A 13,304-nucleotide genomic window follows, 5' to 3' on the forward strand; every position below is an offset into this window, starting at 1 on the left:
GTGGGGCGAGGGGTATTTAACATCCCCCAGCCCAGCTTCCCAGTCTCTCGCCCCTGAAGACCCTCTTGGAAAGGTGTGCCGTTCTTGTCTTTGGAGGACTGGGGGGAGGAATAAGACCCTTTTCAGAGATGCTCAGGGCGGGGCTGAGCTGTCCAGAGGGGGCAACATTGTCAGCCCCACCCTAGGTAGCCCCAAAGCCACCCTGAGCCATTTGGGACAGGCCTGGGGGTGGGAGGGCTGTGGGGGCTAGTGGTTAGAGCAGGACTCCAGGGTTCTGGCTCCCGCTCTGGGAGAGGACTGGGGCGAAGGGGTGGGCCTGGTGCCATGGGGCTGGGGGCTGGCCCATCCCACCCTGACATGCTCAGGCTCACAAGGATGCAGATCTGTGGGGCATGGCTCCCATCTGTGCTGCGCAGCCCCAGCTCCTGCCTGCACCTCCCCCCACCCGGGGGGCACAGTGCTGGAGGGCAGGGTAGGGGGCATTGCAGGGGCTGTGGATCTGTGGGGGCCTGAGGCGATGGAGGATTTGCAGAGCGGGGCAGGGTGGGGGAAGGAGGCTGGGCCAGAAGGGGGTGCTGTGGCGGTGAAGGGCCCATGGGCTAATGAGGCAGCATCAGAGGAGTGAGAACCCCCCGGCCCCTCCTTTAAGACCCGTCACCCCCCAGTGGGGGACAGCGCAGCGTGTCTGGGAGCCGCCCCGAGGCCCGGCACTTTCATAGCCCGGATATTTTTGTACTGGCCGTTGTAATAAAAGCCCCGACGCTGGACACTCGGCAGAACGCTGCGCTCTCGCCAGCCCGGCGGGCGCCCGCAGGGCAGAGCTGGGGCGGCGCTTCCCCGCTGCCCCGCCCCAGAGGTGGCTGCATCTCGGCGCCGGGCTGGGTGCTGTGGCTGCTGCACGTTCCGCTTTCCACGGCAGAGAACCTGCATCCGGAGGCAGCGCCTGCGGCCGACCTGCAGGGGAGGGGCAGGGGGAAGGAAGCATCGCCCAGGCCCCTGCCTCCTGCCCTCGCTGCAGCAGGAAGCCAAGGTGCTGGGCAGGGGGCGCTCTCCCCCGTAAGGTGGGATGCAGTGGGGCAGGGGGCACTCACCCCTGTAAGGTGAGGGCGCCGTGGGGCGGAAAGTGGGGCAGGGGGCGCTCACCCCTGTAAGGTGGGGGTGCCGTGGGGCAGGAAGCGGGGCAGGGGGCGCTCACCCCTGTAAGGTGGGATGCAGTGGGGCAGGGGGCACTCACCCCTGTAAGGTGGGATGCAGTGGGGCAGGGGACACTCACCCCTGTAAGGTGAGGGTGCCGTGGGGCGGAAAGTGGGGCAGGGGGCACTCACCCCTGTAAGGTGGGGGTGCTGTGCGTTGGGAAGGGAAGGGGGCGCTCACCCCTGTAAGGTGGGGGTGCCGTGGGGCAGGAAGCGGGTCAGGGGGAGCTCACCCCTGTAAGGTGGGGGTGCCGTGGGGCAGGAAGCGGGGCAGGGGGCGCTCACCCCTGTAAGGTGGGGGTGCCGTGGGGCAGGAAGCGGGGCAGAGGGCGCTCACCCCTGTAAGGTGGGGGTGCCGTGGGGCAGGAAGCGGGGCAGAGGGCGCTCACCCCTGTAAGGTGGGGGCGCCGTGTGGCAGGAAGCGGGTCAGGGGGCGCTCACCCCTGTAAGGTGGGGGTGCCGTGGGGCAGGGGGCGCTCACCCCTGTAAGGTGGGGGCGCCGTGGGGCAGGAAGCGGGGCAGGGGGCGCTCACCCCTGTAAGGTGGGGGTGCCGTGGGGCAAGAAGCGGGGCAGGGGACGTTCACCCCTGTAAGGTGGGGGTGCCGTGGGGCAGGAAGCGGGGCAGGGAGCGCTCACCCCTGTAAGGTGGGGGTGCCGTGGGGCAGGAAGTGGGGCAGGGGGCGCTCACCCCTGTAAGGTGGGGGTGCTGTGTGTTGGGAAGAGAAGGGGGGCGCTCACCCCTGTAAGGTGGGGGTGCCGTGGGGCAGGAAGCGGGGCAGGGGGCGCTCACCCCTGTAAGGTGGGGGCGCCGTGGGGCAGGAAGCGGGGCAGGGGGCGCTCACCCCTGTAAGGTGGGGGTGCCGTGGGGCAGGAAGCGGGGCAGGGGGCGCTCACCCCTGTAAGGTGGGGGTGCCGTGGGGCAGGAAGCGGGGCAGGGGGCGCTCACCCCTGTAAGGTGGGGGCGCCGTGGGGCAGGATGCGGGGCAGGGGGCGCTCACCCCTGTAAGGTGGGGGCGCCGTGGGGCAGGAAGCGGGGCAGGGGGCGCTCACCCCTGTAAGGTGGGGGCGCCGTGGGGCAGGAAGCGGGGCAGGGAGCGCTCACCCCTGTAAGGTGGGGGCGCCGTGGGGCAGGAAGCGGGGCAGGGGGCGCTCACCCCTGTAAGGTGGGGGCGCCGTGGGGCAGGAAGCGGGGCAGGGGGCGCTCACCCCTGTAAGGTGGGGGCGCCGTGGGGCAGGAAGCGGGGCAGGGGGCGCTCACCCCTGTAAGGTGGGGGCGCCGTGGGGCAGGGGCGCTCACCCCTGGCAGGGGGGCTGGGTACTAGGGGGCACAATGGAGCAGACCATCCTGCTCGGAGGGGGGGCAGCTGGGTGCAGTTGCTACACACACAGGAACTGGCCTCCCCCGCCTCCTGCAGGGCAGGAAGCCGCAGGGACGGAAGCGCCTCTCGCTTCAGAGCCTGGGGACTGAGCCGCCTGCGCCGGGGGGCCGAGGGGAGCAGGCAGCAGGTGCGGGGGGCCCGGGATGCACTGAGCAGCCATGGACGAGGAGGGGTCGGCGGAGCAGGAGTCATGGTAAGGGGGGAGCCACTTGGGGGGCTCAAATCTACTGAACTGTGGCCCCCGCGTCACCCCGCCCGGTGAGACTCGATGCTGCGCAGGGCGGGGGGTTCCGGATTGTCCCCCCGCCAGGGAAACTGAGGCACCGCCAAGGGGTGGTGACTCCTTCTGTAACTAGGAGACCACACTCCTCTCCCAGAGCTGGGCTAGAACCCACGAGTCCTGGCTTGCAGTCACCCCTCCCCCCCGCTCTAACTACTAGGCCCCACTCCCCTCTTCCCCCAGGAAGAGAACACTGGAGTCCTGGCGGTGAGCCCGCCCCGCTCTAACCGCTAGACCCTTCTCCCTTCCCAGCCCTCGGAAGAGAGCCCAGGAGTCCTGGCTCCCAACCCCCCCCCATGGTTGCCAACCACGGCCTAGAATAACTCAGCCAAGTTTGCATGGCCCCAGACTCGGTGCGTCCGGGCAGCAAGCGGAATTGCAGTTTCCCAGACGCAGCACCGAACTGCAGGGACGGGGCCCCAGCGGTGCCCCAGCACTGCCACGGGGCAGCTCCAGCACTGGGGGGCAGAGATGGGGGGGTTCCTGTGGCACTGCTGGGGAAGCTCACAGCACCCCATTCTTGTAACCCCTTCCCGGTGTGTTTACAGGTCCCCGGTGCATCGCGAGCGGTCCCAGGGGTCCATGTCCGAGGGGTCAGGGGTGAGTGGGGGAGGGCAAGGCTGGAGTGGAGGGTGGGTGGGTTTCTTCAGGGAGGGTGGGACCATGGAGATAGGCATGGGGGGACTGGGAGATGGGGTGGGGTGGGGAGGTGGGGGATGGGGTGGGGATGGGGTGGGGAGATGGAGGATGGGGGGAGGTGAGGGATGGGGTGGATGGGGGGAGATGGGGTGGGGAGATAGGGGAGGTCGGGGGATGGGGTGGGGAGGTGGGGGATGGGGTGGGGAGGTGGGGATGGGGAGGGAGATGGGGGAGGTCAGGGGATGGGATGGGGAGATGGAGGAGGTCGGGGATGGGGGGAGATGGGGGAGGTCAGGGGATGGGGTGGGGGAGGTTGGGGGATGGGGGGAGATGTGGGTGGGGAGATGGAGGAGGTCGGGGGATGGGGTGGGGAGATGGGGGATGGGGTGGAGAGGTGGGGGATGGGGGGGAGATGGGGGAGGTCGGGGGATGGGGTGGAGAGGTGGGGGATGGGGGGGAGATGGGGGAGGTCGGGGGATGGGGTGGAGAGGTGGGCGATGCGGGGATGGGGAGGGAGATGGGGGAGGTCGGATGGGGTGGAGAGGTGGGGGATGGGGGGGATGGGGAGGGAGATGGGGGAGGTCGGAGGATGGGGTGGAGAGGTGGGGGTTGGGGGGGATGGGGAGGGAGATGGGGAGGTCGGAGGATGGGGTGGAGAGGTGGGGGTTGGGGGGGATGGGGAGGGAGATGGGGGAGGTCGGAGGATGGGGTGGAGAGGTGGGGGATGGGGGGGATGGGGAGGGAGATGGGGGAGGTCGGAGGATGGGGTGGAGAGGTGGGGGTTGGGGGGGATGGGGAGGGAGATGGGGGAGGTCGGAGGATGGGGTGGAGAGGTGGGGGTTGGGGGGGATGGGGAGGGAGATGGGGGAGGTCGGAGGATGGGGTGGAGAGGTGGGGGATGGGGGGATGGAGAGGGAGATGGGGGAGGTCGGAGGATGGGGTGGAGAGGTGGGGGTTGGGGGGGATGGGGAGGGAGATGGGGGAGGTCGGAGGATGGGGTGGAGAGGTGGGGGATGGGGGGATGGGGAGGGAGATGGGGGAGGTCGGAGGATGGGGTGGAGAGGTGGGGAGGTTGGGGGATGGGGTGGAGAGGTGGGGCATGGGGGGATGGGGAGGGAGATGGGGGAGGTCGGAGGATGGGGTGGAGAGGTGGGGGAGGTTGGGGAATGGGGGCAGATGTGGGTGGGGAGGTGGGGGAGGTCGGGGGATGGGGTGGAGAGGTGGGGGATGGGGGGGATGGGGAGGGAGATGGGGGAGGTCGGAGGATGGGGTGGAGAGGTGGGGGAGGTTGAGGAATGGGGGCAGATGTGGGTGGGGAGGTGGGGGAGGTCGGGGGATGGGGTGGAGAGGTGGGGGTGGGGGGGAGATGGGCTCTCCCAGCACTGGCTCTGACCCCCCCCTCTCTCCGGCAGAAGAAGCGGAAGCAGCATGGGGGGCCTGACGTGGGGCAGGCGGAGCCTGAGCCCCAGACGTCCGATGACAAGGTCAGACCCTCCCCCATCCGGCCCGTCATCACCCTCTGCCCCATCTGTGTCCCCACCCGCCCTCCCCCGTCCCCCGTCATCCCACTGGTCCCCGCACACCCCTGAGGAGGAGGCTTCTGGGACGGCCCCTTTAAATCGTAGTGGGAGGCAGGGCCTCTTATGCTCGTGGCGTGGAAGTGAGGGGCACCAGTGGGGCCTGGGGGGGAAGAGGAGGCTGTGGGGCAGGAGAGAGGGGCACCGGCGAGGTCTGGGGGCAGGAGGAGGCCGTGGGGCGGGGCTGTGGGGGGCTCCGGCGGGGTCTGGGGGCAGGAGAAAGCCGTGGGGTGGGGCTGTGGGGGGCACCGGCAGGGTCTGGGGGCAAAAGGAGGCCGTGGGGCAGGAGCGAGGGGCACCGGCAGGGCCTGGGGGTAGGAGGAGGCTGTGGGGCGGGAGTGAGGGGCACCGGCGGGGCCTGGAGGGAAGGAGGAGGCCGTGGGGTGGGGCTGTGAGGGGCACCGGCGGGGTCTGGGAGCAGGAGGAGGCTGTGGGGCAGGGCTGTGGGGGGCACCGGCGGGGTCTGGGGGCAGGAGAAGGCCGTGGGGCGGGGCTGTGGGGGGCACCGCGGGGTCTGGGGCAGGAGGAGGCCGTGGGGCGGGGCTGTGGGGGGCACCGGCGAGGTCTGGGGGCAGGAGGAGGCCGTGGGGCGGGGCTGTGGGGGGCACCGGCGGGGTCTGGGGGCAGGAGGAGGCCGTGGGGCGGGGCTGTGGGGGGCACCGGCGAGGTCTGGGGGCAGGAGGAGGCCGTGGGGCGGGGCTGTGGGGGGCACCGGCGGGGTCTGGGGGCAGGAGGAGGCCGTGGAGCGGGGCTGTGGGGGGCACCGGCGGGGTCTGGGGGCAGGAGGAGGCCGTGGGGCGGGGCTGTGGGGGGCACCGGCGGGGTCTGGGGGCAGGAGGAGGCCGTGGAGCGGGGCTGTGGGGGGCACCGGCGGGGTCTGGGGCAGGAGGAGGCCGTGGGGCAGGGCTGTGGGGGGCACCGGCGAGGTCTGGGGGCAGGAGGAGGCCGTGGGGCGGGGCTGTGGGGGGCACCGGCGGGGTCTGGGGGCAGGAGGAGGCCGTGGGGCAGGGCTGTGGGGGGGCAGGCCTGGGCTGCAGACTGGAGCAGGAGGGATTCACGTGGCCTGGCCGATTTCTCCCTTGTCCTGCCCGGCAGCCCCTGGCTTGTTTGCTGGTGGCAGGAAGCTGGGTCCCGAAATGGTTCCTGGAGCCCCCGGGCCGAGTCGGGGCCCGGCCCCCCTCCCCGTGCTCACCCCTTTCCTCCCCAGGAGCCCTGCATCAAGAGGGTGAAGCCCGTCGCCAAGGCCCTGTCATCCTCGGGCCCCCCCTCGGCCAAGGTGACACCCTGAAACGCCTGAGCCAGTCCATCCAGGTACCCAGGGATCCCCTCGTCCCGACACTATAGGGGCCAGGACACATGGGGCAGGGCTGTGGGGTGGGGGAGGAGCCAGTCGGGGGAAAGTTCTCTGGGGATGGGGGCCCGTAGCTGGGAGGGAGTATTGGGGGGGGAGAGGGAATGCGTCAAGTGGGTGGGGCCTTTGTTCTCTCTCATCCAATCACAGCGTATCCCTCCCCCCAGCGGTCCATCAGCTTCAAGACAGAGCCCCGCCCCCCAGGCTACGTCCCGCCTCCCCGGGTCGGGGGCCGGCGCCGCAGCAGCAAACTCTGGAGCGAGACCTTTGACCGGTCAGCGAGGAGCTCTCGGCCCAGGAGGTGAAACGCCAGGAGGTGAGAGGCAGGGCCAGGGGTGGGCCAGCAGGCAGGGGGAGGAGCCTGAGAGAGGGGAGAAGGCTGGAGCCAGAAGGGGGCGGGGTCAGGGAGTGAGTGGGGGAGGAGCCAGGAGGAGCAGGGGCAGGCAGTGAGTGGAGAGGATTCAGGAGAGGGCGGGGTCAGGGAGTGAGTGGGGGAGGAGCCAGGAGGGGCGGGGTCAGGGAGTGAGTGGGGGAGGAGCCAGGAGGGGCAGGGGCAGGGAGTGAGGGGGGAAGGAGCCAGGGGGCGGGGCGGGGAGTAAGTGGGGGAGGAGCCAGGGGGCGGGGCGGGGCGGGGAGTGAGTGGGGGAGGAGCCAGGGGCGGGGCGGGGAGTGAGTGGGGTAGGAGCCAGGGCGGGGCAGGGAGTGAGTGGGGGAGGAGCCAGGGGGCGGGGCGGGGAGTGAGTAGGGGAGGAGCCAGGGCGGGGCAGGGAGTGAGTGGGGGAGGAGCCAGGGGCGGGGCAGGGAGTGAGTGGGGAAGGAGCCAGGGGGCGGGGCGGGGAGTGAGTAGGGGAGGAGCCAGGGGCGGGGCAGGGAGTGAGTGGGGAAGGAGCCAGGGGGCGGGGCGGGGAGTGAGTAGGGGAGGAGCCAGGGGCGGGGCAGGGAGTGAGTGGGGGAGGAGCCAGGGGCGGGGCAGGGAGTGAGTGGGGGAGGAGCCAGGGGCGGGCAGGGCTGAAGGAGGAGCTGGGGGCGGGGCTGGGAAGGGGGGACCTGGGGCTAACCCAGACCCCCCCCCAGGTGATCTTCGAGCTGATGCAGGGGGAGCAGCAGCTGGTGGCGGATTTGACCCTGGTGAAGAAGGTACCTTCCCTCCCCCTTAGCGGGGGTCCTGGGCTGCGGGGAGCTCAGGGGGGTGGAGGGTCGATGGGGGGGCTCACTGGGGTGCCAGGCTACAGGGGGATGTGGGGGGCTCAGCAGGGGCCGCTGGGGTGCTAGGCAGTAGGGGGTAGGGGGTGCAGGGGGCTCAGCCGTGGGGGTATTGGGGCTGCAGGCGTCACCCTGCCCTTGCAGAACTACTCCGAGCCGACGCTGACGCTGGCCATCCTGCCGGAGGGGGAGCCAAGGGGGGGTCCGAGGGGGGGCCGGGAGGGCCGAGGGGGGGCCGGGGGGGCCGAGGGGGGCCGGGGCTCCAGGGGCGCTCTGACCCTGCCCTTGCAGAACTACTACGAGCCGATGCTGACGCTGGCCATCCTGCCGGAGGGGAGCCAAGGGGGGGTCCGAGGGGGGGCCGGGGGGGCCGAGGGGGGGCGGGGCTCCAGGGGCGCTCTGACCCTGCCCTTGCAGAACTACTACGAGCCGATGCTGACGCTGGCCATCCTGCCGGAGGGGGAGCCAAGGGGGGGTCCGAGGGGGGGCCGGGGGGGGCCGAGGGGGGGCGGGGCTCCAGGGGCGCTCTGACCCTGCCCTTGCAGAACTACTACGAGCCGATGCTGACGCTGGCCATCCTGCCGGAGGGGGAGCCAAGGGGGGGTCCGAGGGGGGGCCGGGGGGGCCGAGGGGGGCGGGGCTCAGGGGCGCTCTGACCCTGCCCTTGCAGAACTACTACGAGCCGATGCTGACGCTGGCCATCCTGCCGGAGGGGGAGCCAAGGGGGGGTCCGAGGGGGGGCCGGGGGGCCGAGGGGGGGCGGGGCTCCAGGGGCGCTCTGACCCTGCCCTTGCAGAACTACTACGAGCCGATGCTGACGCTGGCCATCCTGCCGGAGGGGGAGCCAAGGGGGGGGTCCGAGGGGGGGCCGGGGGGGCCGAGGGGGGGCGGGGCTCCAGGGGCGCTCTGACCCTGCCCTTGCAGAACTACTACGAGCCGATGCTGACGCTGGCCATCCTGCCGGAGGGGGAGCCAAGGGGGGGGTCCGAGGGGGGGCCGGGGGGGCCGAGGGGGGGCGGGGCTCCAGGGGCGCTCTGACCCTGCCCTTGCAGAACTACTACGAGCCGATGCTGACGCTGGCCATCCTGCCGGAGGGGGAGCCAAGGGGGGGTCCGAGGGGGGGCCGGGGGGGCCGAGGGGGGGCGGGGCTCCAGGGGCGCTCTGACCCTGCCCTTGCAGAACTACTACGAGCCGATGCTGACGCTGGCCATCCTGCCGGAGGGGAGCCAAGGGGGGGTCCGAGGGGGGGCCGGGGGGGCCGAGGGGGGGCGGGGCTCCAGGGGCGCTCTGACCCTGCCCTTGCAGAACTACTACGAGCCGATGCTGACGCTGGCCATCCTGCCGGAGGGGGAGCTGCGCGAGATCTTCGGGCCCCTGGACTCCCTGGTGCCGCTGCACGAAGGTGAGAGCCGGAAGCCCTCCCCCCCCCGCGGGCCGCGCTGCAACCACTGGCAGGGAGCCCCCTGCCCCACAGACGGGGGGACCCAATTCGCTGCCCCCCCGGCTGCTCCCCCCTGATGTCCCCCCTGGTTTGCAGACCTGCTGGGGCGGCTGCAGGGTCTGAGGCAGGAGGACGGGACGGTGCCCGAGGTGGGACCCACCCTGCTGGACTGGGTAAGGACGGGGGGGTGGCCCCCGTGGGCTGGGAGGGGGTGGGGAAGCCCGGGGACAGAGGGGCTGGGCGGGGGATGGGCAGGGGGGGGCTGGGGCCCCGGAATGGGGAGATCGGAGGGGGAGGGGGGGCTCTCCCCCCGGCTGGGCAGGGGGCTCAGGGGCCCCCGCCTGGGCGAGGGGTGGCGGCCCATGGGGAGAGGAGCCGCCCCCGGCTGACACTGGCGTCTCCCCAGCTGCCCGGCCTGCGGGGCTACGAGCCCTACTGCTGCCACCAGGTGCGGGCCAAGGCGCGGCTGGACACCTGCAAGCGGGACCCGGCCGTGGGCAACTTCCTGCGCCTGTGCCAGGAGTCGGCCTTCAGCCGCCGGCTGGAGCTCTGGAGCTTCCTGGACCTGCCCCGCAGCCGCCTGGTCAAGTACCCGCTGCTGCTGCGCGAGGTGCTACGGCGCACGCCCCCCGAGCACCCCGACCAGGCGCCCCTGCAGCGGGCGGTGAGTGTGCTCGGGGGCGGGGGGCCTGGGCCCTGCAGGGAGGGGGCAGCGCCATGGGGGGGCAGACGGTCCCTGGGCCCCGCAGGGAGGGGCCAGCGCCATGGGGGGGCAGACGGTCCCTGGGACCTGCAGGGAGGGGGCAGCGCCATGGGGGGGCAGACGGTCCCTGGGACCTGCAGGGAGGGGGCAGCGCCATGGGGGGGCAGACGGTCCCTGGGCCCTGCAGGGAGGGGGCAGTGCCATGGGGGGGGGCAGACGGTCCCTGGGACCTGCAGGGAGGGGGCGGCGCCATGGGGGGGCAGACGGTCCCTGGGCCCCGCAGGGAGGGGGCAGTGCCATGGGGGGGGGGGCAGACGGTCCCTGGGCCCCGCAGGGAGGGGGCAGTGCCATGGGGGGGGGCAGATGGTCCCTGGGCCCCGCAGGGAGGGGGCAGTGCCATGGGGGGGGCAGACGGTCCCTGGGCCCCGCAGGGAGGGAGCAGCGCCATGGGGGGGGGCGGGGGGCCTGGGCCCTGCAGGGAGGGGGCAGTGCCATAGGGGGGCAGACGGTCCCTGGGCCCCGCAGGGAGGGGGCAGCGCCATGGGGGGGGCAGACGGTCCCTGGGCCCTGCAGGGAGGGGGCAGCGCCATGGGGGGGGCAGACGGTCCCTGGGCCCTGCAGGGAGGGGGCAGTGCCAGGGGGGGGCAGACGGTCCCTGGGCCCCGCAGGGAGGGGGCAGTGCCAGGGGGGGGCAGACGGTCCCTGGGCCCTGCAGGGAGGGGGCAGTGCTATAGGGGGGCAGACGGTCCCTGGGCCCCGCAGGGAGGGGGCAGCGCCATGGGGGGGGCAGACGGTCCCTGGGCCCTGCAGGGAGGGGGCAGTGCTATAGGGGGGCAGACGGTCCCTGGGCCCCGCAGGGAGGGGGCAGTGCCAGGGGGGGGCAGACGGTCCCTGGGCCCCGCAGGGAGGGGCCAGCACCATGGGGGGGGCAGACGGTCCCTGGGCCCCGCAGGGAGGGGGCAGCGCCATGGGGGGCAGGCTGGGGGCAGAGGGGCCTCACTGAACTGTGTCCGTGGGGCAGGTGGCGCTGGCCCAGGACCTGGTGGGGCTGATCAACAGGAAGACGGGGGAGGCTGAGTGCCGCTACTACCAGCACCGGCTGAGCTACCCCGACGAGGGGTCCCGGCACCCCGACATCGACCGCTCCGCCCTGCTGCTCTGCCACGGGGAACTGCGCAACGGCAAGGGGCAGGTACCAGGGGGCGCTGCGAGGCGGGGGCTGGGCGCCGGGGGCGTGACGGAGGGCAGGGAGCTGGGCGTATTGGGAGGTGGGGGGGCTGGGCGTAACGGGAGGCGGGGGGCTGGGCATATTGGGAGGCGGGGGGCTGGGCGTGACGGGAGGCGGGGGGCTGGGTGTGACGGGAGGTGGGGGGGCTGGGCGTATTGGGAGGTGGGGGGGCTGGGCGTGACGGGAGGCGGGGGGCTGGGCGTATTGGGAGGTGGGGGGGCTGGGCGTGACGGGAGGCGGGGGGCTGGGCGTGACGGGAGGCGGGGGGCTGGGCGTATTGGGAGGCGGGGGGCTGGGCGTGACGGGAGGCGGGGGGGGCTGGGCGTATTGGGAGGCGGGGGGCTGGGCGTATTGGGAGGCGGGGGGCTGGGCGTGACGGGAGGCGGGGGGGCTGGGCGTGGCGGGGGGGCTGGGCGTATTGGGAGGCGGGGGGCTGGGCGTGACGGGAGGCGGGGGGCTGGGCGTGACGGGAGGCGGGGGGCTGGGCGTATTGGGAGGTGGGGGGCTGGGCGTGACGGGAGGCGGGGGGGCTGGGGGTGACGGGGGGGGCTGGGCGTGACGGGGGGGCTGGGCGTATTGGGAGGCGGGGGGCTGGGCGTGACGGGAGGCGGGGGGCTGGGCGTGACGGGAGGCGGGGGGCTGGGCGTATTGGGAGGTGGGGGGCTGGGCGTGACGGGAGGCGGGGGGCTGGGGGTGACGGGGGGGGCTGGGCGTGACGGGGGGGCTGGGCGTATTGGGAGGCGGGGGGCTGGGCGTGACGGGAGGCGGGGGGGCTGGGCGTGACAGGAAGTGGGGGGTGGGGGTGACGGGAGGCGGGGGGCTGGGCGTGACGGGAAGGGGGGGGCTGGGCGTGACGGGAGGCGGGGGGCTGGGGCAGGGACACAATCTGCACTGATTTACGGGGAGACAGCCCAGACATCCTAGCCGCAGTCCCCTCCCCACTGTAAGCAATAGCCCCCCCGCCCCCCCCCGCCCTAACCACTAGTCCCCCTGGCCGAGTGCGGCGCCGGCGGCCTGACCCGCTCTCCCTCCCCGCAGCGGCTGACCGTGTTCCTGTTCGCGGGGGCGCTGGTGCTGACCCGGCCCGTCCTGCAGGGCGAGCAGGCCCAGTTCCAGGTCCAGCGGTGCCTGCCTGTCAGCCAGCTGGAGGTGCAGGACGTGCCCGACGGGGGGGGCCCGGCGTGGTAGGTGCCCCCCTCGCCCTCTGGGGTCATGTCTGCTGCTGGAGGCCAGAGCTGGTTGGGCTGGGGGTCAGCCGAAGGGCAAGTGGGGGGCAGGTTGGTTGGGGGAAGAGGGGAAGTAGAGATGGAGGAGGGGAGGGGCAGGATGCGGGTGGAGGGCAGTCTAGCTGGGGGAGGGGCTGGCCGGGAGAGACGGGGGGGGGGGCAGTCTAGCTGGGAGAGGGGCTGGCCAGGAGAGACAGGGGCAGTCTAGCTGGGGGAGGGGCTGGCCGGGAGAGACGGGGGGGGGGGGCAGTCTAGCTGGGGGAGGGGCTGGCCGCGAGAGACGGGGGGGGGGGGGGGAAGTCTAGCTGGGGGAGGGGCTGGCCGGGAGAGACGGGGGGGGCAGTTTAGGTGGGGGAGGGGCTGGCCAGGAGAGACGGGGGGGCAGTCTAGCTGGGGGAGGGGCTGGCCGGGAGAGACGGGGGGGGCAGTCTAGCTGGGGGAGGGGCTGGCCGGGAGAGACGGGGGGGGGCAGTCTAGCTGGGGGAGGGGCTGGCCGGGAGAGACGGGGGGGGCAGTCTAGCTGGGGGAGGGGCTGGCCGGGAGAGACAGGGGGGGGCAGTCTAGCTGGGGGAGGGGCTGGCCAGGGGACTCGACGGGGGGGGGGGGTTGGCCAGGATGCGGGCTGCCCCCCCATGTGAACCCCTCGTCCCCCCAGCCAGGAGCTGCCTGCGAGTCAGCACCAGGGCCCAGGCGGAGGCTCAGACGCTCCAGGCGGCCGACGCCTTCGACAAGCAGCGGTGGCTGAGCTGCCTGCGGCAGGCCCTGGACGCCCGCACGCGGGCGCTGGAGCCCGACAGCAGCCTGGAGCCCCTGGCCGCCCTGCGCCTGGACTGCGACGCCCCCATGGAGCACGCCTGAGCCGGGCCGGCCGCGCGGATTCGCTCCGGCATGGCGCTGGGCTGGCCGGACTCCCGAGCCCCTGCCTGACGCCAGCCCGCGGGTTGGCTCCAGCGCTCCCCGGACTCCTGGGTCCATCCCCTGTATTTATTGACTCCGCACGGGCTGCTCTGGGGCTGTCGCCCTGCCCCTGGCTGGACACAAGGTGCCCCAGCCCTGCTACCACGGGGGTGGGGGGGGCGGAGG

General features: G+C 73.2%; 1 protein-coding gene across 1 annotated transcript; it reads left to right on the forward strand.

Moving 5' to 3' along the window:
* The first annotated feature begins 954 nt into the window (after nt 1-954).
* LOC142823720 (rho guanine nucleotide exchange factor 3-like) lies at nt 955-13,214 on the forward strand. Its single transcript, XM_075914962.1, is given in 16 exon segments — nt 955-1,100; nt 2,610-2,766; nt 3,402-3,453; nt 4,905-4,976; nt 6,277-6,352; nt 6,355-6,380; nt 6,588-6,693; nt 6,696-6,736; nt 7,495-7,557; nt 8,929-9,025; nt 9,161-9,237; nt 9,471-9,728; nt 10,789-10,959; nt 12,034-12,174; nt 12,390-12,420; nt 12,877-13,214. Coding segments are annotated over 15 exon segments (1,449 nt in total). The 5' UTR covers nt 955-1,100; nt 2,610-2,731; the 3' UTR covers nt 13,080-13,214.
* The last annotated feature ends 90 nt before the right edge of the window (nt 13,215-13,304 follow it).

The sequence above is a fragment of the Pelodiscus sinensis genome, unplaced genomic scaffold, assembly GCF_049634645.1.
Source record: "Pelodiscus sinensis isolate JC-2024 unplaced genomic scaffold, ASM4963464v1 ctg59, whole genome shotgun sequence".
Classification (NCBI taxonomy): domain Eukaryota; kingdom Metazoa; phylum Chordata; order Testudines; family Trionychidae; genus Pelodiscus; species Pelodiscus sinensis.